Genomic DNA, 25,779 nt, shown 5'->3' with positions numbered 1-25,779 from the left:
GCAGCTCGGCAGCATGGCACACAGTAGGGCATCCAGGGAGGGCCACACCACACAGTGCTAGCCCAGGAAGAGACCAGGATTCAAAACTGGAAGTTAGGTTTCTACTGAACATGTATCACTTTAACACCATTGTAAAAACTCCAAAAAAAAAATTGTCAAGTCAAATCATAAGTGGGGGGCCATCCGTACATAGTTGGACTAATAAAGAGAATATAAATACTGGCTTTTTAGCATCCACAATAATGGTTCTGATAGTCTAGGCGCAGGCTGTTGAGAATGCAACAGAATCAGCAAGTAGGATGAACTGCAAACTCCTTTCTTGGCAAGAAGCTAAGGGTCAACTTTCCCAAGTCACCAAACCCTTCAGTATCCCCTGATGACCTGTATGCCAACACAGTGACTACCTGCAAGGACTGTTTCAATCTCAATCTCTGTGCTATTCCAGTCTTCAGAGGAGCGGCAGGCATTTGGCCTTGTGGTGAAGGCACCTGCATCCAGGATCAAAGGGTGCAGGTTCTATATCCAGCTCTGGCTGGCTCTTGACCCCAGCTTCCCACCAGGGCAGACCCTGGGAGGCAGTGGTAGTGGTTGAAGTGGTTGGTTCCCTGCTGCCCACAGAGAGACCTAGACTGAGCTCCTGGTTCCAACCCAGCCCAGACGTGGCCATTGCAGGCATCTGGGGAGTAAACCAGTGTATGGGTGCTGTCTCATGTCTCAGTCTCTCAAACTAAGAAAAAAAATTTTATAATAGTAACCCTTATGACAGTCCCATGAGGCAGATAGTATGACTGCTGGCATTTTCCAAATGAATACAACAGTGAGGTTAAGGAACTCTGGGACACACGGGCACTGAGGAGGAAGCTAGAGCATCCCTGGCATGCCAGCCTGTGCCGACTGCTCTCCTCTCTGATAAGCCCTGGTGAGGTGTGTTCAGCCCTTGTTCTGTACCCTGGGTGTTGACTCCCGCCTTCCGCAGTACCCATGATTGCCCCCCTGCAACCCCAGGCCAGGCCTTGGAGCTGTGTAGTTCTTCTTTCCAGGACATCAGTCTAGTGGGAGAAGCAGCCACAGACAGCCCCTAGAATGTGGGAGGGGATGCAGAGTAAAGATTAAACAGCAGCTGGGACTGGCACTGTGGCACAGCAGGTTAGAGCCCTGGCCTGAAGCACCAGCATCCCATATGGGTGCTGGTTCTAGTCCCGGCTGCTCCACTTCCTGTCCAGCTCTCTGCTATGGCCTGGGAAAGCAGTAGAGGATGGTCCAAGTCCTTGGGCCCCTGCACCCACCTGGGAGACCCAGAAGAAGCTCCTGGCTTTAGATCAGTGCAGCTCCGGCCGTTGTGGCCATCTGGGGTGTGAACCAGCGGATGGAAGACCTCTCTCTCTGTTTCTACCTCTCTCTGTAACTCTGTCTTTCAAATAAATAAAATCAACTTTTAGGAAAAAAAAAGACTGACCAGCAGCACTTGGGGTGGGGGAGTCTACCCCTCCCAAGGGGTATTTGAGTTGAACCTGGGCCTGGGAACACGAGTTGGAGTTCACCCAGCAGTGAGGATGACCATGGAGGAGGAAGGAAGGTGGGGAAGATGATGCCAGGCAAAGGAACAAATGCAACGTGTTTCTGGGGAGCAGCAGTTGGCTCCATGTGGCTGGGGGGCTGGATGTTGGGAGGATGTGTCAGGAGATGGGTCTGGTCACCAAGTCGAGAGCCAGACCCTGAGGTCTGGGGCCAAGACAGACTCCCCTGCTCTATCCTGCGCTGAGTGTTTCAAGTGTTCCAGCTCATTAAGAATTGTCTCATGGGGTCAGTACTGTGGCACTGTGGGCCAAGCTGCTGCCTGTGATGTTGGCATCCCATATAGGTGCCAGTTTGAGTCCCAACTGCTCCACTTCTGATCCAGCTCCCTGCTAATGTGCCTGGGAAGGCAATGGAAGATGGCCCAAGTGCTTAGGCCAGTGCACCCATGTGGGAGACCAGGATGATGCTTCTGGTTCCTGGCTTCAGCCTGGCCCAACCCTGGTCATTGTGGCCATTTGAGGAGTGAACCAGCAGTTGGAAGATCTCTCCCTTCTGCCCCCATAACTCTGCCTTTCAAATGAAATAATAGTAATACTTAAAAAAGAATTGTCCCCTCTGAAGCACAGCTCTTAGTGTCCTCACTGTCCTGCCCCTGAGAGCGGCGTGGGCACTGCAGCTGACACTCAGCCCCAGCCTCATAATTGGGGCTGCAGGAGGGAGAGGTGGGGCCTGGGACAAACCTGGCAGGCTCAGACCTCCTGTGGGAACCAGGGCTGGGGGTTCTGGAGAAGCTGACCACATGGATTTTGCGTAAACTCCCCGGGTCGCCCTGTGTGAGTTCCAGCTTGTAAAATAGGTTCCAGTGAGGCACACAGAACACGTCCATGGGCCCCAGTTTGCAGCCTCTGTCTGGCGGATGTCTGCGCTCAAGAGCACTTGGTGGAGGCAGGGCTACACCTGGGAGGGCTTCTGGGGGCGGGAGGGCTCCCCATCCCCACCCCGCTGACCCCACGACCAGGTCCAGGTCTGTGCCTGTCTGGGCGGGGGCTGCTTCATAGGGAGGTCATGAGCAAGAAGGGGCTTCAGAGAGTCCGGGGGATCCCCAGCCTGCACCTGTGTCCTGGGGCCGCTTCCCTCTCTGCAGCAGGGGGGTGGGGGGCCTCCTGTGCGTGGTGCCCTCCACCCTTAATCCTACGCGTGTCCTGTTGTTTCTTCCAGTCTCCATCTGCTGCTGCCTCTTCATCCTCTTCCTCTTCCTCTCGGAGCTCACCGGCTTCATCACGACAGAAGTGTGAGTCACGCTTCCCTGATGGCGCACCCCCACCCCCAGGGGCTTGAGGGACCCGGGGCACCCGGAGCGGGAGGGGCTTGAAAAGGCGAGAAACCTCCGAACTTTGTTGCAGCCCTTTGCAAGCCTGTGGCTGCGGCCTTACTATCTCTTAAAGGGGTCCTGAGAAGACCCTTTGGAGACCCTGAGAACATCTTGGGGGCTCTCCTCTGTCTGCCGATGAACAGGACCATTTTCCCATCTTCACTAGCTCTCTGTTTGGCCAGTAGGCTCTTCTCCCTTTGGATCACATCGGGGCTGTTTGATGCTACAACTGCGGGAGTTCAGAGAAATGGGTGCAGCTTGCTCGTGGAGGGGGCGAGGTGGTGGCTGATGGTGGAGGCCAGTCCCCTGCACTGAGGGCCACCCTCACTTCTCAGGCCCACATCCGGGGCGGGAGACTCAGTGTGGGCTTCCTGGCGGCCCTTGATGCAGAGTTAATCCCACCCCGATTTCTAGAATCATCCATCAGGATAGCCGAGTCAGCGCCCCTGCGGGTGTGTGACACAGATGCCATGGGAATTACTCAGTCACGACCTCATCCGACACCCCTTGGAGATGGAATTACACCCAGGAGCTTCCTGCCCTTGGCGCTGGCTGGGGGCTACCAAGCCTCCTCATGGCTGTGTTCATAACCCACGAAGTCATCACAGAGCTGGGCCCTGGCTGCCTGATGCCATGCTGCCTGCTGGAAGTTTCTTTCTCTGCTCATGGAAGGCTATCTTCAGCCAGAAGACAGCGGGGACGAGACACGGGGCTGCTTGTCCCCAAAGGGGCGTGATAGCAGCATTGTGCTCTCTTCACAGAAGAGGGAACCAAGGGCTTGACCATGATCACACAGCTAGGAAGTAGCTCTGGGGTCTGCCTGTGTCCTGAGACGTTGCTACTGCCTCTTCCTGCCTCGCTTCTAGGTGTAGCTTCCTAAACCTTCCACTGGTCTGGGGACGTGACCTTTCCTGTCACCCTACCCTATTCTGAACCCTCCTGGCACCCCAGCCCAGGGGGCTGACAGAGTAGTGGGAAGAGCATCTGATGGCCCAGGTGTCTGGAGACCCAGGGTGAGGCCTCTACTCAGTGACTGCTCTGCTGTGTGACCCTGGACTTGCCCACAACCTCTCTGGCTGTATGTTGCCGGCCAAACAAGGGTCAGGAGACCAGAGTCATAGCTCCCTGCAGCTCTGGAAAAGGATCTGTCTGCTTCCCAAGACCCCTCGGCCATGTAGGGGCCCACTGGGGGGCTGGCCTTGTCTGAATCCAGCCTTTCCCTCTGGACATGTTAGGGCCACCAGCATCTTAGAGATGACCTCTCGCAAGTCAGAGGTGGAAGCAGGGAAAGCTGCAAGAGACTGAGACTTGGTGGCATTAGGAAGTACTTGTTGCACCTGCTGGCCTCTGGGAGAAGGGGCTGCTCTGCACAGCCGTCTGTTCTGAGCCAGGTGACTGGAGGACACGTGTGGCAGCAGCAAGGCCCAAGCACCTGGCATGTGGCTTTGCATGTAGCAGGCAGGAGCATGAGCATGAGCAAAGGCCCCAAGGCAGGAATGAGCTGTGAGGCAGAAGGAGGCTGGCACGGCCAAGCACAGTGAAAAACCGGGCAGGGTAGGAGATACAGTAGTGAGAACACAGATGGGCCAGGCCCTGCCTGCTGCTCACCATTACGGGGCCTCGCTCTGGGAACCAGGGCCAGGTCTGCTTATTCCCTGTGTAGTTCTGCATGCAGAGGGGCAGGAAAGCTGAAGCTCTGGTGGTAGACACGGACGAAGCTACACTGCAATGCTACCGTCCTTGGTGTCCAGGGAGGATCCGCTGTAGTGTTCTGTGTGTTCCAGTTATTATGTTCCAAGTCCTTGCCCCAACAAAGGTTCCAAAGCAGAGTTGGAAGTGAGTTGCGCAGGTGAGAGCAGGTTTATTTAAGGTGAAGAATGTGAACAACCCCACATGCAGAGATGCCCATCTTGAGTGGGCCAGAGAGAGCCTGGGAGGAGGCCAGAGACTAGGATCAACAAAGGCCAGAAGCCAGAAGGCAAATAGGACCACTCTCGCACGTCACAGTCCCTTTTATGGGGGTTGGGGGTACCCTAGTTGAATATGCAGGGAGGGTGGAGTTTGGAGGGGGTTAGTGTGCATGAGGCTTTCTGGGAATTGCACCTCCACTGAGCTTAACTTCCACGTGGCCATGATGGTGTCGTCTTCCTGGTGTAGGAGAAGCAGGTGCGTCATGGGAAAGTGGCCACACTGGATTGACAGGGAAGGAGGTGGAGTTACAATACAGGGCTAGAGGCAGAAATTGAGAAAATCTCCCAGCTCAGTTATTCCTACCTAATCTTACAGTCTATTTCCCCTGTATCATCAGGACTCCCCCTACTCCCCACAGATACCAGAATCCAAGGATACTCAAGACCCTTCTATGAAATGGCATATTCTTTGCATGGAGCCCGTGTCCATCCTCCTGCAGACTGCAGATCACCCCCAGACAGCTTACAACATCTGATACCATACGGAAATAGTTGTCACGCTGTATTGCTTAGGGACTAACGATGAGGAAGAAACTCTGAACACATTCGGCACGGGTGCATTTTTTCCTTCTCCTGAACATTTTCTCTGGAAGGTTGATGGAGTCCATGGATGTGGAGCCCACAGGTTCCGAGGACCAGCTGTGTAGCAGTTGGTGATGAGCGCTGTGAAGGAAGAAGCCAGGCAGGGAGGAGACAGAGGGAGCAGGTGCAGGTGTGTGATGTTAGACAGGTGCACTCAGTGGAAGGGTATTTAATGAGGCGTGGGACACGCTTGAGTATTGATAGGTCCCTGTCACTACAGGCATTTATTCGTGTCCTGTGCATTCCCCACTTTAACTAAAACGGTGTAGATGCTACCCTCCCCCTGGTTTCTGAGGGTGCTTTGAAATGTTCGCTGAGAATGCCTACTTTGTAAAAGCCATGATGGATTTCAACATTTTCTGTGCTACGATAAACGTATCCCCTAGTTCTATTTTACATGAACGTTTTAAAGTCCCCATGCGTAGTAAGTGCTCAGTGAGTGTTCATTTCCTTGTCTCTGTCCACCTGCCTTTGAGTTCAGAGTGGCCTGTGTCGCCTCCTGCCAGCAGTGTGAGCAGTGGCATTAGCCCAGCCCATAGGGAGCCAGGGCCCTGAGGCAGTGGGCTACATATACACGTGTTGGGTTTCTAAGAATATTTATTTGGTTTTTATTTATTTGAAAGGCAGAGAGACAGATAGAGACACACAACGGAGAGATCTTCTACCTGCTGGTCCACCTCCTAAATGCCCACAACAGCCAGGCTTGGGCCAGGCCAGAGTCAGGAGCCAGAACTCATTCTGGGTCTCCCACGTGGGTAGCAAAGGCCCAAGCATTTGAGCTATCATCTGCTGCCTCCCAGGGTGCACATTAGCAGGGAGCTGGATTGGAAGCGAGAAACTAGGGCTCAGGCCAGGCACCCTGATTAGAATCCTGGGACACAGGCTTCCCAAGCAGCATCCTGATCACCATGGCAAATGCCCACCCCGACATGCAAGTTTGATGTTAGAACTTGCAGCTTGAGCAGGCACGCTCCCCACAGGAGCCCAGGCACCACGAGCGGCCCTTCAAGCCCTGTCAGCTCTGAATTTGCCAAGGGCAGACCTCTCCCTTCCGGAGAGCGCAGTGTGCTCCCTGCTGCAGCCCTAGGCACATGCCGGGCACTGGGATCCCACCAAGTCCCTGGAGAGGAGGAAAGATGAGGAGTCATGGGAGGAATAAAAGCGCTGGGGGCCCCTTCCTGTGTTTGCCTGGTGTCTGGCCCTGGGCTGAGCACTTCCCATTCTCACTGCTGCTGGAGAGAGGGAGGGAGGAGGGATGGGAGCAGGGGCCAGAGGCTCATCCACAAGGATGCTACAATCCCAGCTCTCTCCTTAACAGTGCAGGAGCAGCCCAAAGGGAGTCAGCAGGGGAGAGCCCAGGATTTAACAATGCATCGGGAGGGAAAGGATCGCCCCCCTGGGGGGCTTCGTTTGCTCAGGCTCTCTCACCTTGGGGAAGGATGAAGGAAGGTCACAGTTTTGTTCTTTTTCTCCCGTCATCCCTGCTGGTGATTTTGTGACCACAGTGGGTCAGCGCCCTGCCCCCCACCGTGAGATTGTAACCCAAGGAAATGAGGTCACCGCTGGTTGGATCAACATTGCTCCAGCTCCAGCCTGTGGTTATCAGTGACATAAGAGGCTTGTTCTGGCCTGGGCCCTTGGGGAGGAAGGCGTGGTTGGGTGGTTGGGCTCCTATCTGGGTTCTACCAGGCTAGGAATGATCCTTGTAATCTGAGATTTGCTGTCTCCGGGGGAGCAGCCCCCTCCTTAGAGAAGGTGGACACAGGACGTTCCAGCCTTGGCCTGCCCAGTGTCTGATGGCTGTTAATAATTATTAAGCCAGTGAAGCTTCAGAATCATAAAATGTGATGACCGCAGCCCTGCACCAGTCACTTATGGCCTATTATCACTTAGAGTACTTCCCCCCCAGTGGTGCATGGACCACACGCCAGGTGCACCTGCTCCGGTTAGAGTTAATGCATTCATCTCCTCGCATCCTCACATGCGCCCCTGAGGTGGCTGCAGCTGGGCAGACTGAGGCACCAGGAGGCTGAAACCTATGTGAGGTTGGTTCGCAGTGGAGCTCGGGTCAAACCCAAGTCTGTCAGATACCAAAGCCAGACCAGGTAGCCCTGCCTACCTGGTATGTCATAATTCCCGTCTCCACCCAGAACATTCCAGAGCCCCTGCCTGGGTATGGGGTGGGGTTGGGACTTTGGACTTAGATATGCCCTTCTGGGGTGAAGTGGTCAAGCAGCTGGCACCCCGGGAAGTGGCAGCTTGGAGTCACCCAGAATCGGGTCCTCATGCTCCCCCTGGCAGACCCAGGAGTGGCAAGGCCAGCAGCTGGAAGTCTACCTCTGCACCAGGGTTATCTGTCCTGGGCCTGGCTCGTGGCTGGGGCCGGGTAGAGCCATGATGCCACACTAGGGAGCGTGGAGGACCTGGCTGGTAGCAGCGGGAGGCCCGAAGGCCTCTGAGCCGTCAGGGGCAGGTGTATGCTTCAAAGATCCCCTCTGTGAGGATGGGTTTGGGGCAGGGATGCCCGGAAGCCTGGGCCCTGGTGAGGGCCAGGTGATGACTGAGGAGGAGGAAGAGGAGGAGGAGGAGGGGTTGGGGCAGGACGTGGCAGCTGGCGGTCCAGGGGCGCTTGCTGCACATCCAGCTGGAAGATAATGGGCGCGCTTTCTTTTATCTGGAAGAGCTGAGGCCCCAGTGTGCTTGCTGGGTGCCCTGCGATGCTTCTCCCCCAACCCCGCTCCCACTCAGGCTCACGACTGCTGCTGTGTAAATTTCCACTCGATCAAATCACTAAGCGTGGAGGTCAGCGACTTTGGGCAGGAATCTGAACTATTCAAGTGCACTTCTAAAAGTAAATAAAATTGTTCTCCATAGATGTCATCGGCCTCGCGCCTCAGCCTAGAATTTCGAGGCCCTCGGCCACATTCCACCTACGCTCCCCCCACCCATACCTCCCAGTCCCTGTCTTCCCCTCTCCCTATAAGGCCACTGCTTACCGCCTGTCACCACCACCACCACCACCACCACCACCACCACCACCACCACCCCGCCTGGACTGTGTCCCCTACTCCTCCCCACCCTGCTTCCTGGGAGTGCTGACTGACAGCGCCCTCCTCCAATCACGTTCCGGAGCCCTCATCCTGGTGGGCTGTCAGTCGCTGCTGCCCTCTGGGTGTGGCCAGTGGAGGTGATAGAGGCAGACTTGTGGGACACAAAGAGAATGGACCCTGACCACTCTGTGTCTGCAGCTTCTTGGCTGTGGCTGGGGTGGGACACACCCATAGATGATCTGAAAGGACAGTGACACCACTGTCATGGGTCTACCAAGGGGCCACGTGGCTCTTGGCACATCACCGATGCCTCCCCTACCCAGGGAGCATAATGCAGTAAAAAGAGCCTGGATCTGGGTGTGTGTCTCCAGGCTCAGATCCTGCCTCTGCCTCTCCCTGGCCATGGGATCCTGGCCGGTCGTTCGTCCTCCTCTGAGCTGTGTGTCATCAGTGTGACAAGGAAACGGTCCCCCGGTGCACACCGCCTTGCTGTGAGCCTCAGCACGGTCCCTGGAGCGGGCTGGGTACACAGTCCGGGGCGTCTGCTGTTGTGGGGCCCTTGGCAGCTGACACCCACTGACACAGTGACTCCTCGCAGGGCTCTGAGGCGAGACTATTGGTACTCCTGCTCTCGTCAGCTCAGTACGCATCAGTGCCAGTAATGACAGCCGGCGTGGACAGTGATTGAGCACGTACCGTTTACTGCGACTCTGCTCAGCACCTTTGTTCTCTGTAATCTGGTCACAACCACTCGACTTCTCCCCGTTTTACATCGGCCATCGGGGGTGGGGGGCTGAGGCCAGTGAAAGTGAAGCCCTGTGCCAGACGCTGTCGACCAGGAGGTGACAAGGCCGGGGTGGAGCTGGGACCCTCCCTTGCAGCCCGCACGCCCCCCCTTGTGCTGTACTTTCTTTACTGAGAATGGCCATGGGAGGCCCTTGAGAGAAATGAATAGCACTCACACATGGATTTTCACACATACACACTCTCATGTGCACTCAGACCACACTATATACACATACACTCACAATATATGTGCACTCATGTACACTCATCACACTCATACACACAGACATACTCGTACATACATGCACTCAAACCACACTCACACATTTGTAGTCATGCACTCACACATACACATGCACTCACACTCATGTATGCTCACAAATTACATTCATACATACATAAGCACTCACATTCATTCATACGTGCACTCATACACATACATTTGTAGTCCTGCACTTACATGTGCACTCACACACCAATCACACTCATACACAAGCACTCAGATACATATGTGCACTCACCACACTCACACACATTCACACACATTCACACATACACATGTGCACTTGCACTTATGCACACACATAGGCACTCACACTCATACATATGTGCACTCAAACCACACTCATGCATTTCTAGTCATATACTCACACATGCACATATGCACTCACACTCTTGTACACTTACACCTGTAGGCACTCACGCTCATACATACATGCACTCATTCACACACTCACACATACACAAGTGCACTCATATACACACATACACATCAGCACTCACATACATACATGTACTCATAGCACACTTATATATATTCATACACTGGCACATCACACTCATGTACACACATGCACATAAGCACTCACACCACACTCATATACATTCATATTCGTACACTCACACCCTCACACACTCACACATATTCACTCACATGCACTCTCACACTCACACTTGCACTCCTGCCCTGGGCAGTGCATGGCTTCCCCACCCATCCTGCAGTGGGCTCTGTGAGGTGACCAGAGCCCTCAAGCTGTTGCCCTCCCCCTTTGGGGGGTGTCCTCACTTAGCTACACAGGAAAAGCACACAGGCCCAGTGAGTATGCACCTGAGTAGCCGGCACCGCGATGGAGGCCAGCCGTGCCCCTGGGGCCCCTCCTTGTGCTCCCACAGGTTCTGCCACTCCGGTTTACAGATGAGGAAGCGGAGGCTCAGAGAGGTGAGGCCGCTTGCCCCGGGCGCCTTGGCTTCTAAGTGGCAGGGCCAGGAGGTGAGCCCATATCGGTGTGCCACTGCCCTTATGGCCCTGTCCATGGCCCCAGCCACTTAGAGGGGGAATGGGGTGCCCGAGAGTCACCGCCTGCAGCAAATCTACAAGAAGCATTCATTTTTCTCCTGGTGAGCTGACTTCCGGTGGCCTCAGAAAGCCAGTGCAGCCCCAGACAATGAAGCCGCTCAGCCGTGGTGGCGCTCCAAGGGGTGGCAGTGGGCAGGCGCCACGCTGACCTCATCAGCAGCTGCCCAGGTGATTCAGCCGTGTCTGTCCTGCAGCTGGCCCTGGCCTTACGTAATCAGCCTGGCCCGAAGCCCCGTGGCCCCTTTGTTCTCAGGGTGCTCCTGCCCCAGGGGCCCGGCCTCTCTGGTTATTCACGTCTTAAGACTTTCAGAAGACAGGGCACATGCCTGGGAGGGGCCCCTGGGGCCTAGTGGGTGAGCTCACTTTGGTGCCACACCTGGGATTCACCTCACTCTTGGCTGAGGCCACTTCCCCAGAATTGCTAGGGGTGACATCATCACACAGTTCCCCAGCCTCGCCAAAGTGGGGAGGTGAGCAGCTTTAGGAAGAGGCTCTCCCACGGGGCTCTCCCTCTGCTCCAAGACCTTTGTGTTAATCCCCCAGCAGGTCCATTACTGGGCAGCCCCTGGAGCTGAGCGTTAAGGCTGAAGGCCAAAGGGGCGATTCCTTGGAGTGCAGAGAGAGCCAACTCCCCGGGACACAGCTCACCCCTCTCCCACTGCCTCGTCTGCTGTTCATGTTCCCTCTCTCTTCTCTCCCCTCCCTGCACCCTTGGCCTTCTCCCTTCACCCTGGCAGAGAGGAGAAGGGGATGTTGTGTGAGCTATGGGAACCTGGGGCTCAGGTATGAGACAGGCCTGGTTGAGATTCTGGATTCTTGGATGTTTCCTGCTGTGTGACCTTGCAGGCTCTCTGAGCCTCCGTGTCCTGAATTTAAAGTAAGGATCAGGGAGCTGGTGTTTGGCACAGCAGTTAAGACACTTGCCTGGGACACCCACATCCCGAATCAGAGTACCTGGGTTTGAATCCTGGCTCCGCTCCTGATCCCAGCTTCCTGCCAGTGCACATCTGGAAGGCGGCAGGTGATGGTGCAAGTAGTCGAGCTTCTGCCCCTCATTTGGGAGACCTGAATTCAGTTCCCAGCTCCTGGCTTTGTCCCCAGCTCAGTGAGCTGGGGAGTGAACCAGCGGATGGGAGCCCAGTCATTCTCTGTCTTCCCCCTCTGTGCCTCTCAAACAAATGAATAAAAATTGAAGCATAAAGTAAGGATCAGAACATTTCACAGGTGCAGATGGTACACATGAATGTGCACAGTAGGCCTCCTCGGATAGCACTCCCCCCCCCCCTACCCACACCTTAAGGGACTTCAGTCGTCTGAAGGCTAAGCCACACCTGGAGCTCTCGTGTTTCTGGGAACACCCGTGGGGAGCCCCATGAGGAAGCAGCCCTGGCTGTCTTCTGAATCCTCCATTCCTGGTTAACTGGGCACCAGCTCTGTTACCCCGGGTGTCAGGACACAAAGATGAGGTCCGAGGAAGAGCAAAGCTCCCTTGCTTGTTCTTTCCCAAGGATGTGGCCATTCACAAGGTTCTCATAGAATCTACTTGTTCAGAGTAGGCAGTCCTCTGTTATTGATGGTTTGGTGGAGTTAATTGTTTGAAAGAAAGAGGCAGAGGGGCTGGTGCTGTGGTACAGCAGGTTAAAGCCCTGGCCTGAAGCACCGGTATCCCATATGGGTGCTGGTTCTAGTCCCAGCTGCACTACTTCTGATCCAGCTCTCTGCTATGGCCTGGGAAAGCAGTGGAAGATGGTCCACGTCCTTGGGCCCCTGCACCTGCATGGGAGACCCAGAAGAAGCTCCTGGCTCCTGGCTTCAGATCGGCCCAGCTCTGGCCATTGCAGCCATCTGGGGAGTGGACCGGCGGATGGAAGACCTCTCTCTCTCTCTCTCTGTCTCTACCTCTCTCTGTAACTCTGGTTTTCAAATAAATAAAATAAATCTTTAAAAAAAAAAAGAGAGAGAGAGAGAGAGAGGCAGAGATTCCCCCATCTGCTGGTTCACTCCCTGACAACTGCCACTGGGCCTGGGCCATGGGTGCCAGGAACCCTAGTGCGTGAGCCATCGCTGCTGCCTCCCAGGGAGGCATTAGCAGGAACTGGGTCTGAAGCAGAGGTGCTGGGACTCAAGCCCAGACACTGCCGTAGGAGTGGGATGTGGGCGTCTTGTCCCCTGAGCCAAGTGCCTGCCCCATCCTTTGTTTCACAGCTATGGACAGTACCTAAGTGGCCTCAGAAGTTCTGATTTACTTTTAATTGACAAATCATAATTGGGCATATTTAAGGGTACAGTGTGGTGCCTCAGGGCAGGCAGACATGGGGGAATGAGCAAATCAGGTGAACTTGCATATCCGTTGACTCAAATCTGTATCAGTTCCTTGTGGTGAAGACATTTAAAACCCTGCCTTTGTGCTTGCTGGGCAGATACCATGTGTGATTACCCACTTTGCTCAGCTGGCCTGGGCAGAGCACCTGTCTAATGGTGACTTGTGATTGTTGGCCAGTGCCCCCCCCCCACCCTGTGCCTGTTCCCCTCTCTGTGACACAGCCCTGTTGCCTCCAGCACCTGACCCTGTTGTCCCCCTCCCCGGGAGGAGTCAGGAGTGAGTTCTATGCTGCTGGCCCACATCCACTGGGCAGCTCAAATGTCCAGGGCTCCTCGAGCTGACATGGCCCCTGGAACTTGGCACCACTCCCTCTTTACCAGTCCCACTCCCCTTGCAAGGCCTCCCAGCCCAGCCAATGGGTCTGGAAAGAAACAGGGCCATCCTGAGACCGCCCATCGCCTACTCTCTGTCAGCAAATCCCGTCTCCCCAGTGCTGTATCTTGCAACCCAGCTTTCTCTCGATGCCCACTACGCTGGGACAGGCTGCCTCGCCACAGCAGGTAAAGCCTCCTCCCCGCCAGCTCCTGCAGGCGGTCCTTCTTGGGACAATGATGCTACACTCAGCGTCAGCCCATTCTGACTGCCTCACACACCACACTTCCCTGCTGTCGCAACCAGAGCGAGCTTCACTCAGTTCCCCAGATGAGCCACGCTCACCCCCACGTCCAGGCCTTTGCTATCAGGATGCTCCCTCCCCTCTGCCGGGACAGCACCTGGGGCCTCTTGTGCCCCAGAGCGCAGTGCATGGCTCCGCAGAGCCCTCCTGGCCAGCTCTCCCCAGAGGTCTGTCCCCCTGAAGTCCTCCCATGACACCCCACAGCCATCATTTCCCGACAAAGCACTCATCATCGTTGGTGGCAGCGTATTTACTTAGGAGGTGAGTGATGTCTGGTCCTCACGTCTGTACACTTGATGCAAGCAGAGTCCACGTCTGTCTGGCTCATCGACTTTTCCAGCACCTGACGAGTGGTGGGTGCCCAGGAAGTGTTTGTTGAGCAAACGTGTGTGGCGATCAGATCCCTACATGATGCTGCTGGCCCTGACAGCAAGCTGACGTGGCTGTCTATGGGGCCCCACTTCTGGCCATTTGGGTCAACAGAATAGTGACCTCCCGACCCCCCACGGTTTCTCCATCCCTGTCCCTGCAATTGTGACCTGCAACTTTTTTTTAAAGATTTATTTATTTATTTGAAAGAGTCGCAGAGAGTGAGAGAGAGAGACACAGATAGGGAGAGATCTTCCATCCCACTGGTTTACTCCCCAAATGGCCCTAACAGCTAGGGCTGGCCAAAACCAGGAGCCTGGAGCTTCTTTCAGGTCTCCCATATGGGTGCAGGGGTCCAAGAACTTGGTCCATCCTCCACTGCTTTCCCAGACCATTAGCAGAGAGCTGAATCAGAAGTGGAGCAGCCAGGTCTTAAAACTGGCACCTATATGGGATGCCTGCCTTGCTATGCCGCAATGCCAACCCTGACTTTTTTTTTCTTTTTTTAAAGATTTTTATTTATTTATTTGAAAAGTAGAGCTACAGACAGTGAGAGGGAGAGACAGAAAAGTCTTTCATCTGCTGGTCCACTACCCAGGTGGCTGCAATGGCCAGAGCTGAGCTGATCTGAAGCCAGGAGCCAGGAACTTCTTCCGCATCTCCCACATGGGTGCAGGAACCCAAACACTTCTGCTTTCCCAGGCCATTGCAGAGAGCTGGATTGGAAGAGGAGTAGCTGGGACTAGAACCGGCACCCATATGGGTTGCCAGCTGTCCAGGCAACAGCTTTATCTGCTACACCACAGCACTGGGCCAACTTTATTTTTTTTAATTAATTAACTAATTGTTTATTTGGAAGTCAGATATATGTGTGTGTGTGTAGAGAGAGAGAGAGATTTACTCCCCAGATGGCCACAATGGCCAGGGCTGGACCAGGCTGAAGCCAGGAGCCAAGAGCTTCATCTGAGTCTTCCATGTGGGCCACAGGGTCCCAAACACTTGGACCATCTTCCGCTGCTTTTTCCAGGCCATTGGCAGGGAGCTGGACCAGAAGTGAAGCAGCTAGAACACAAAGCAGTGCCTATATGAGATGTGGCATCACAGGTGGCGGCCCCAGACTGTGCAACTTTAGGTGCAAAAGAAACTTCGCAAGTGTGACTATATTGGGAACGTCTAGAAGGAGAGATGGTTGTGAGTAATCTAGTTGAGCCGAAGAGATCACAAAAGCTGGGGCCGGCGTTGTGGCACAGAAGGTTAAAGCTGCCACCTGCAGTGCCGGCATCCCATATGAGAGCCCTTTCCCGTCTCAGCTGCTCCACTTCTGATCCAGCTCCCGGCTGCTGTGCCTGGGAAAGCAGTGGAGGATGGCCCAAGTGCTTGGGTTCCTGCCACTCATGTGCAAGACCCGGATGGAGTTTCAGGCTCCTGGCTTTGGTCTGACTCAGCCCTGGCTGTTGTGGCTGTTTGGCAAGTGAGCTAGCAGATGGAAGATCTCCCTCTCTCTTTCTCTGTCTGCCTCTCTATGTAGCTCTGCCTTTCAAATAAATAAATAAAAGAAGGGAGGGAGGGAGGGAGGGAGGGAAGGAATCACATGCGTTCTAAGAGGAAGGCAGGTCAGCGAGGAGAGAAGATACCTTGCTGTCGACCGACAGGTGGCAGAAGGGGCCCCAAGCCTAGGTGAGGAAGCTGACTGTGCCAGGCACCTCCAGAAGGAACGCAGCCCTGCAGAGCCATTCCCGCTTCTGGCCTCCAAAACTCTAAGCTGGTAAATGCATGCCGTTTGGCACTGCTGACGTGGTGCTTCGGTGCAGCAGCCACAGGACACCAGCACAGCAGTGTGGTCAGCCCTAGGGCTTTGTGAGGATGAGTACCAGGGACTTCCTGACCTCCCAGTTGGCTGGGAGGAATCTCAAGACGGGGAGCAGTAGGTACCGTGTGCCCACGACCTCCGTTCCTCATTCTAGTGTTCAGACCACCCCGTTAGTAGTGTTGATGTTGTTACTGTTTGACAGAAGTCACAGAGCTGACCGTAGGAGGTGCCAGAAGCCAGGATTTGAATTTCAATCTGCTCCAAATGATGTGCTTTTGCCACCATCCCACTCTCTGTGCCCTCCAAGCAGCTGCCCTGCCCAGAGAGCGTTTGGAGGGCCCCGGTGAGCTGGGGGCCTTGCTCCTTGCTCCTGAGCCTGCGCACGCTCTGCCTGGTCAGGAGACTGGGTTCCCAAGCGCAGGGGCCTCTGGCTGTGACCTGCAGCTGGGATTGCCGTCTCTGTGTCAACCAAGGCTTCTATACTTGTCTCTCCCTCAGTGTGAATGAGCTGTACGTCGATGACCCAGACAAGGACAGCGGGGGCAAGATTGACGTCAGTTTGAACCTCAGTTTACCCAATTTACACTGTGAATGTGAGTATCCCCTCCCAGATAGCCCCCTGCTTTGGCGAGACGGCTGCTTTGGGCAGGTCGGGGTGTGCACACGTGGTGGGGGCTCCAGGGCAAGCTGGGTGAGCAGGGCAGGCTGCAAGAATGGCTCAGGAGAGCCCCTCGCTGCTTCGGGGGAGAGTGATCCAGCGTGCAGGCCCTTGGAGGTTCTCTGAGGTCAGAGACACAGGAAACGACCCCTGGGGCACCTCTGCAGAGCTGGAGGTGGGCATCTCCTGGCGTGTTTCTGAGAAGCAGACCCTGAGTTTGCTGTGCGAGTGATCTGCTTCAAGGAGTAGGCTGTCAGGGAGTAAGGGTGCGAGGCAAGGCAGAGGGCGAGTGGAGCTGTGTGTTCAGCTGGTGTCCACTGTTGGCCGGACGGCACAGGGTGCTGTGGAGGGTGAGTGACACCATCGACGTGGTCCCACCCAGCAGCAGTGAGGCCGTGTCACTGGCTCACGGCCACAGGCAGGTGTCAGAGTCCCTATGAGCTCAAGAGAGGGACACTTGTTGGCCAAGAGCAGTCGTCCGGAGGAGGGTGCAGCTCTGAGCGGCTAGCAGCCGGCTGGGTACGCTGCCACCCTCCAGGTCGGGGCAGGCTCCAGCAGCTTGTATGTGGCTGAGCAGAGTCAGGGAACTTGCTTTTCGCTTCACTCTTGTTGTTATTTTAGCCAAGAGAATGGCTAAATGAATTTATTTTTGCTTCCGTGAAACAAAACTGATTGCAAGTGAGGTTTAGAGCCACATCCCGGCTCCTTTGCTCACTAGAAGTGTGGCCTGTGCTAAGGTGACCTCTCTGAGCCCGTCTTCTCCCCTGCAAAGTGCAAAGTGGACTTACCTTCTGCCGAAAGGTATCAGAGGACTCTGACAAGGTGGTCCCTGGACTTGTTTGTGAGTGGACCGGGGTTCCGACTGTCCGTCCACCCAGAGGATTGCGGCCCGTCTTCCCTCCCCCCTCCATTAAAGGACACAGCTGAGGGCAGAACCCTGGGTGGCCTCTAGCCAGGAGTGTGGAGAGGGTCCTGCCTGGTGCCGCTTCTGGTGAGAATTACGTCACAGTTCTGAACCCACAGTGCACCCCGCGCCAGGGGACCTGTTGAAATAGGTCAGTTTTATTTGTTTTTCAAAATTTTTTTCAAAAAATTACTTCACGTTGACAGATTCACATTTGTTTGATCATGTCTCTGGGGCAAGGAATTTCTTAGGCCAGAGGACTGGGACCAGCTGGGGAGGAGAGGGAAGGGATGTGGTTCCAGGCTCTGTCCCAGCTTCAGACAGCGGCCCAGGCCCTCTGCCCTGCTGCCCCCATGCCCAGCCCGCCCTGCAGGGCCACAGCCTGGACTCCGGCAGCTCCCACTGGAGCCCAGAACCCTGGCTTCTCTTTAAAAAAGAACTTCCCGTTTTTATTGTGGAACAAACTGCTTGGTCATCACTGGACCCCTGGAAAACTCAGAGCCGTGGAGAGAAGAACTCGCCCGCAGCCCCACCCCGGCGACGGTGTCTGTTGACGTGGTGACATCATCCTGCCCAGTGGGCCTGCCTTGCTGTGCCTGTCCAAACACGGCTGAGCGCCTGCTGCGTGGAGGGTCTCACCTCCTGCGTTTAAAAATAACCCTCTGTATTACACAACTGATACAGGAATATAGTTTTATTTTTAAAAAAATGACATACCCTCAAAATACCAATCACCTAGAGAAAAAAGTTTTGAAGAAGTAAAGAGCCTCTTTCCAGTTCCCTCTGGTTGCTCCAGCACGCTGTCCCCCTGCCCACCTCTGTGTGTGTCTGAATGCGACAAACCCACACATTCAGCCAACTGCAGGAAAATGGGGGGAAAATGTGTGTCTCTATGAGACTTGTCCTTGCCTTATTTCCTAAATCACACAGCAGAGCCACTCTTTTTTTTTTTTTTTTTTTGACAGGCAGAGTGGATAGTGAGAGAGAGAGAGACAGAGAGAAAGGTCTTCCTTTTTGCCATTGGTTCACCCTCCAATGGCCGGCACACCGCGCTGATCCGAAGGCAGGAGCCAGGTGCTTCTCCTGGTCTCCCATGCGGGTGCAGTGCCCAAGCACTTGGGCCATCCTCCACTGCACTCCCAGGCCATAGCAGAGAGCTGGCCTGGAAGAGGGGCAACCAGGACAGAATCCAGCGCCCCGACAGGGACTAGAACCTGGTGTGCCGGCGCCGCAAGGCGGAGGATTAGCCTGTTAAGCCACAGCGCCAGCCAAGAGCCACTCTTTATGTTGTATAAAGTGTTAAGAGTTCTCTAGAGGATTTAAGGTATGTGGGAGGATATGCAAAGGCACTGTGGAAATCCAACACCATCTTTTAAAAAAAATTATTTATTTGAAAGCAGAGTGAGAGAGAGTGAGAGAGAGAGCTGTGTCTTCCATCTGTTGGTTCACACCCCAAATGACCACAACAGCATGTGGGTGCAGGGGCCCAAGGACTTGGGCCGCCATCTACTGCTTTCCCAGGCCATAGCAGAGAGCTGGATCAGAAGAGGAACAGCCGGGACTCAAACTGGCACCCACATGGGATGCCAACGCCTCAGGCGGAGGCTTAGCCCACTACGCCACAGCGCTGGCCCCTTGGAGCACTCTCTGTACCAGTTATCCTTTTGATCCTCATAATCTTTCAGGAAAGGTTCAGTAGTGATCATCCTGATTCTTTAGAAATGTATTTGAAAGGCAGAGTTATAGATGTGAGGTGGCGGGATCTTCCATCTCACATGGATGCAGGGCCCCGAGCACTCAGGCCACCTTCTCCTGCTTTCCCAGGCGCATTAGCAGAGAGCTGGATCAGAAGTGGAGCAGCTGGGACTTGAGCTGGAGCACAAGTGGATGATGGCTTAACCTGCTATACCACAATGCCACCCTCTATTGTCCCCATTTTATAGAGAAAGACTGAGGCATTGAGAGTTCTAAGTATCTGAGCCATGGTCACAAAGCTGGTAAAATACAGACTCAGGACTCAGACAACCATGGTCCCCCTCTTTAGCCCTCCCATCCACTGCCCCCTTTTAGCCTCACATTCAGCACCCTGTGGTCCTCAATCCCTGGCCCCTGACAGCCATGGGCTGTCCCCTGCCCCCAGCTCTCTCCCCCTCTTCCTCGCCAGCTGCAGGCAGTGGCAGGAGCCTGATGGCCTTGCCATGGGCATGGGAATGTTTGGGGGGTGCTCCCTCTCATCTGAGCCTCCTCCCCTCTGCTGGCTGACTTCCCTTGCAGTGGCTTTGGCCCCCAGGCCCTGGAGGGGACCAATGAAAGGGGCTCCCTGGCTCCCCTGCGTGCATGTGACTCTCCTCTCGGTGCCTCCCGCAGTGGTTGGGCTCGACATCCAGGATGAGATGGGCAGGCATGAGGTGGGCCACATCGACAACTCCATGAAGATCCCTCTGAACAACGGGGCAGGCTGCCGCTTTGAGGGCCAGTTCAGCATCAACAAGGTACGGAGACCCCACCCGGGCCCCTGTGCTCCCCATCTCCCTGTCTTGCCTCGCCCTGTGCACCCTCCAACCCCCCATGGGGTCACTGCAAGCTGAGAACCTCAGGAGGGGCTCCAGCTCCTGGGTGCCGGAAGCTGCTGGGGGCTGGGCGATGAGAAGACTGATTTGCTGTCCTCAGCCCTGGGCTCAGTGGCCAGCTCTACCCGCTGCTTGGCCAGGCTTCACACCTTTAGGATGAGGCTGGAATGAGAGTGGTATAACGATCCCCCGGACTTCACAGAGGCATGTGTGCAAGGATGGAAGAAACCAGTGCACACTCATTCAGCCAGCTGTCAGTGAGTGAGTTCCAGGCTGTGAGTCGGTGCTGTTAACAGTGGGTGCCGTTTCTGGGCCGGTGGAGCTTCCCGAGGGACACAGACGGTCTGTACAGGAGCATTTCAGGGGGTGCCACATGCTGTGTGAGGACCTGAGCGGAGGGTGGCGTGAGATGGGCCGGGTTTGGAAGTGGCCGTGTCAGCTGCAGAGCGCTGTTCAGGAGCTGCTGCAGTTTTGTCCCTAGGCAAAGAGCTTCAGAGGCCAGCTGGCCGCGAGGGCAGGGCACTTGGAAGGGCCCAGCCCCATGGTGGGAGCGGTGGGGATTGTTCCGTGTGTGCTGGCCCTGCTGGGCTGCAGCCGCGGAGGAGTGTCATTTTCCCAGACACACCATTCCTCTCAACAAGAGCTTGCACACTCACGGGCCCAGAGACAAGTTGGCATTTGCCTGGCCACACTGAAACACATCAGAGCCAATATTAAGAGATTGGGAGTCCAGACTTCTGGCTCTTACACTCCCCGGTGACAGTGACCTGGTGCCGAGGAGCAGTGGCCTCTTTGGCCAGGGCACGCGCCCTCCCTTGCACTTCTTACACAGTAGCCTAGGCTTCTGCGGTGCTACAGCACGGAGCGCGAGGCCCCTTGAAGGTTTGGCTGGAACAGGGCGAACGCCACTTCCGCTGCGTTTGGAGTGAGTCCCTAGCCAGCCTTGGTTGGGGTGGGACGGCCCCCTGCCCCACGCTGCAGGGCTGGGTGCCAGGAGATGTGGTTCCAGAGGCTCTCTGCAGATCAGCTGCTCAGAGTCTTAGCCCTGCCCTGTTATCAGGACGTGGTGGTGGTGGTGGTGGTTGTGATGAAGGGAGGCCCTCAGAGGGTTTTTTTAAATTTTATTATTAAATTCTCTATTTGAAAGAATGACATGGAGAGAGGAGAGAAGGAGGTCTTCCTTCCACTGGTTCATTTTCCAAATGGCCTAGATCTAGGCCGGGCCAAGGGCAGGATCCAGGAGACCCATCCCGATCTCCCATGAGGCTGGCAGGGACCCAGGCACTTGGGCCATCTTCTGCTGCCTTTCCCAGGTGCATTAACAGGAAGCTGGATTGAAAGTGGTGCAGCTGGGACTCGAACCAGGGCTCTGGTATGGGATCTGGTGTCACAGGCGGCAGTTTAACCTGCTGTGCCACAATGCCAGTCCCCTTCTCTGAGGGTTTTGAGCAGGGGAAGCAATGTAATGAGATTGATGCTTTAGAGCTGAAGTCTCCAGTACGGTAGCCATTGGTCACATCAGGCTATTTAGGTTTACATCAGGTAAAATTCAGTAAAATGTAAAACTCAGTCCCTCAGTAGCCACAAGGCTGGTGCTCAGTAGCCACCCATGGCTCACAGCCACCCTGGTCCCCGGCACAGAGCCAGAGTATTTCTGGCCCTGCGGGGTATTCTGCTGGGCAGCACAACCCTGGAGGGGTCACACTGGCTACTGTGTGTCAGGAACCAGAGGGGCCGAAAGCGGAGGTCATGGCCATTGGTTGTAGCAGTGGAGCTGGGGAGGTGTGGTCAGATCAGGGCCGTGAAGTCAATGAGACTCAGCAGTGTGTTAGATGTGGGGGTGACAGCGAGCCTGGAGTCCAATCGAGGTAGCCAGGTGGGCCCGAATCCTGGATGGGGAAGCTTGGGAAGGTTTGAATTGTGCGGGGGGAGGAGGCGGGGCCAGGGCCAAATAGTTCAGCTCTGGCGTCATTTGGGATTCCCATGAGGTATCTCCAGGGAGACAAGAAGGTGGACGTGGGAGGTGTTAGGAGCTCAGGAGAGTTCCGGACTGCACAGGTGGATGTGGGAGTCTTCAGGAAATAGATCCGGGCAGGTCGCTGCAAGTGGGGCTCCAGGACCCACAGCCTCGGCACCACCCAGGAGCTTGCTAGCAATGCTGATTCTCAGGCCCCATGCTGACCTGAAGCTGTACCATGACAAGCCCCTCCCCCAGGTCTGATGCCTCCACAATCTGAGGACTGTTGGTCTAAGCAGGTTACCTGGAGAGAGGGTTGCAGAGCCTCGTGCTAAAGCTGGGGCCCACGGGCCGGCACCGTGGCTCAAGCGGCGCCAGCATACCAGGGTCTAGTCCTGGTCAGGGCGCCGGATTCTGTCCCGGTTGCCCCTCTTCCAGGCCAGCTCTCTGCTATGGCCCCGGAGGGCAGTGGAGGATGGCCCAAGTGCTTGGGCCCTGCACCCCATGGGAGACCAGGAGAAGCACCTGGCTCCTGCCTTCGGATCAGTGTGGTGCGCCGGAGGGTGAACCAACGGCAAAGGAAGACCTTTCTCTCTGTCTCTCTTTCTCTCTCGCTGTCCACTCTGCCTGTCAAAAAAAAAAAAAAAATTTAAAGCTGGGGCCCGCAGACACCCCCTAGGGAATGCAGATTGAACTCAACGGGTGCCTGAAGCTGGAGGGGGAAAAAATATATCTTTATTTTTATGAAGCTCTAACTCGGATTCAGCGTCCTCTTCTGCAGTGAACAGAGGCAGGAAACCGTAGTGGCCAAAGCAGTGCCTGCACCTGTCACCAGTAGCAGGTGCTGGTGTTGCCGTCACATTACCATCGTCACAGGTGACTTACGGGAATCACGTGACCCTCACCCCTGGGCCCTGTTATTTGAAGCATTACGGACGAAACATGCTCAAGTGCTTTTTTTTTTTTTTTTTTTTTTTAATGTTTTAATTGTGGTTGAAGTACCATTTCTTTCGGCTGCAATCCTGTGCATTTTAGGCATTGAACACATTTTAAGCAGTTACAACATAGATGTCAGCAGGCTGGCAGAGTCACCCGTGGCAGGGAAAACGTGGAGAAGATAAGGTCTTGAGAGAAGTACACTCAGAGGAGTAATTGCTGGAGCATTCCGTCATTTATGAGCGGGGGGGGGGGGGGGTGGGGGGGGGGGGCTCATGCAGGCACAAGCAGAAGCTGTCAGGGTCGCAGTGGGAAAAGGGCCAGGCAGCCCCTGGAATCTGGACAAGAACATGTCCCAGAGGAGGATGACACCAGGATGGGCCTCTCAGCTCTTAGCTGCAGAGGAGGAGCTGGGGAGAGCTGGTCATGGGAGAGGCTGAGGCTGCTGTGGGAGCCACGCCCTGGGGAAGCAAAGAGGGGGTGCAATCCAGGCCACCGTTGCAGGGGTGGCCTCAGAGTAGAAGGCAGGCAGAGGCCTGGGCCCAGCACAGATGGGTGGGTGTGCTTGGTGGTGGGCCCAGGCTCTTGGCCCCATCTCCACACTCTGGTCTGCTTTGTACCCCATCCTCCTGAGGAGCTGCTGCTCACCCATGGGTAGGAGCCTGCCAGTCCACCTGCTCTCCCTCATTAAGCATCCATTCCTTCAAGGAGCTGAGTAGCGAGGGCGCTCAGGTAGGCAGCGTGAGAAACTGCGCTGTGGCCAGCAGCTGCACGCCCCATCAGGCTTAGATCTGCCCGTGGCCACCTTGTCTGTCCCTCAGGAAGTCAGCCCGCAGCCAGGTGTCAGAGTTCCCATGTTTCCAGCTGCACCGGCAGCCCTGGCTGACACCCTGCAGTGACCTGGCAGGCTGGGGGGGGGGGGGGGGGGGCGTGGCACCCAGCTCCTGCTATGTATTTTTAAAATTGGGCAGAGCTGCTGACGTAGGTTCCTAAGTCACAGGCTCTCAAACTGTCGTCTTTTCTTTCTTCAGCCCGGCGGGTGCCGGCATGACTCAGCCACCTGTGATGGCTTTGGTGTGCAGCGGGTGTGGGTTACTGAGTCACCGTCTCGCGGGCCCCCGCCGGCAAGCAGATGCTCGGGCGCCAGGCTTCCAGGCTCGCTGCACCATGGGCTGAGAGGCCCGGGCCCCGCACCCGGTGCTGAAGTCCACCCGTGGCCCCGCATGGAGCTCTGGCAGTTTGGGTGCTGGGCTTTCTTACTTCCAGGGTCAGTAGGCAACACAGGCGTGGGTTGCGGCTGCCTCATGGGAATACATCCAGTGCCCTTTACGCCGGTGCCGATGAAGCTGAGTTTGTTTTCAGCAGTGCAGGCCTCCCTCGTGCGGGACCCGCGTCTGTGTTGTTCTCTTCTGCTGACAGCGTGTGCATCCTGCAAACCGGACCTCGTACCAGCTGCCAGCTGACCACCTTGTCCAGTCCTCCGGGGGACCTTCTGATTACCATCCCCACATTGCTGATGGGGAAGCCGAGGCACAGCGATCTTGCCAAACAGTTGTTCTCCCCCGCCCCCTTCCCAAGACCCAGTGCGCTGTGCCTTCTGCACCTGACTGCGAGCTGGCTGAGGCCGAGCTGGCTGAGGCCGGAGCAGGGCCTGTCAGCTTCACACCTCCGTGTCCGGAATTCCTCCGCTTTGTGTCGGGAGCCTGCCTCTGTGCAGCTCACTCCACATTTGTTGAGCTGGAGTGAGACAAACCCTGAGCTCATCGGGGTGTGACTTTGGGGTCTTTGGCAGATGGCCCCACCTCTCTCTTGTGCTTCTATTTCCTGCTGCTCACCGCTCGGCGGTACTAAGCTTCTCTCATCCCCCTGGACACACACATGCGTGCTGGGTGGCCTCTGATCCCCACCCTGGTTCCTGTTAAGCCTTCTGCCCAGATGCCTTGCCCTCTCTTCCTCAGTAATGCAGCCCTTAGTACAAGGACACTTTCCCCAGGAAGCCCTCCCTGGACACATCCCACACTGCCAGCCGTGCCAGGGGCCTTCCCTGTCTGTTCCTGTGCGGCACCTCATCCTGCAGGGTCTTGTGGTCCGAGTGTATATCACAGCAGGCCGGAGGCTCGGCCAGGGCAGGCTGCCGTCTGGGTCATCTCTCCAGACCCAGCACCTCCTCAAGGGCTGCCGAGCCAGGTGGTGTCCAGTGGGAAGGAGGGTGCGTCCAAAACGCCAGCAGCTGTCGACACGGGACCTTCCCGAGTTCCTGCATTGCTCTGACCCTCGGTGTCCTTCCCTGGAAAATGGGAACCGTCAGGTGTCAAGGTGTCAATCATTCATCCAGTCTCCAGCACCTGCCCTGGGCCGGGATCTGGGAAGAAGGCAGATTCCCTTCTCACGTAGACAGACAAGACCAGAGTCCGGATGAGACAGCAGGGAGGGGTGTAGGGGAACGGGGATCAGGTGCTCATGGGGTTCCCAGCCCAGAACCCACTGGGGCTGCTGGGGAGCCGCTGCCACTTCGAGGCCTAGCTTAGTGCCTGCCTGGCGGGCGCCTCTTGTACACCCTCCCTCGAGCAGCTGCTGTGAGTGCCCCCATCCCATTCTACAGATGAGCACCCTGAGGCCGAGCAAGGGGACGCGACTTCTCAAAAGTCGCACTGTTATAAATGACCCCAGCAGGTTCCAGACCGAAGTGGGGCTGACTCCAGGGCCTGTCCCATGCCTGGCTCATACAGCCCCTGTGTTCCGGAACAGCCAACCAGACTCCTGATGCCTGCGTCCCCTCCCCAGGTCCCTGGCAACTTCCACGTGTCCACGCACAGTGCCACGGCCCAGCCACAGAATCCGGACATGACACATGTCATCCACAAGCTCTCCTTCGGGGACACGTTACAGGTGAGCAGGGGACACTTGCAGTGGTGTGGCCGGGGTTGGTGTGCCAGGGCTG

The 25,779-nt window shown here is 55.9% G+C and overlaps 1 protein-coding gene across 3 annotated transcripts in view; it reads left to right on the top strand.

Moving 5' to 3' along the window:
* Positions 1-25,779, top strand: part of ERGIC1 (endoplasmic reticulum-golgi intermediate compartment 1) — a 109,874-nt gene that overhangs the window by 56,809 nt on the left and 27,286 nt on the right. For 2 of the 3 annotated variants that reach the window (XM_062188679.1, XM_062188682.1), the window contains exons 3-6: positions 2,737-2,809; positions 16,312-16,406; positions 19,743-19,867; positions 25,587-25,727. In XM_062188679.1, the coding sequence (XP_062044663.1) occupies positions 2,737-2,809; positions 16,312-16,406; positions 19,743-19,867; positions 25,587-25,727 (434 nt within the window). The remainder of the gene's footprint in view (positions 1-2,736; positions 2,810-16,311; positions 16,407-19,742; positions 19,868-25,586; positions 25,728-25,779) is intronic. The other variant, XM_062188680.1, reaches the window with a different exon arrangement.

The sequence above is a fragment of the Lepus europaeus genome, chromosome 4, assembly GCF_033115175.1.
Source record: "Lepus europaeus isolate LE1 chromosome 4, mLepTim1.pri, whole genome shotgun sequence".
Classification (NCBI taxonomy): Eukaryota; Metazoa; Chordata; class Mammalia; order Lagomorpha; family Leporidae; genus Lepus; species Lepus europaeus.
The sequence above is the reverse complement of the archived record's forward strand: the minus strand, read 5'-3'. Positions and strand labels throughout refer to the sequence as shown.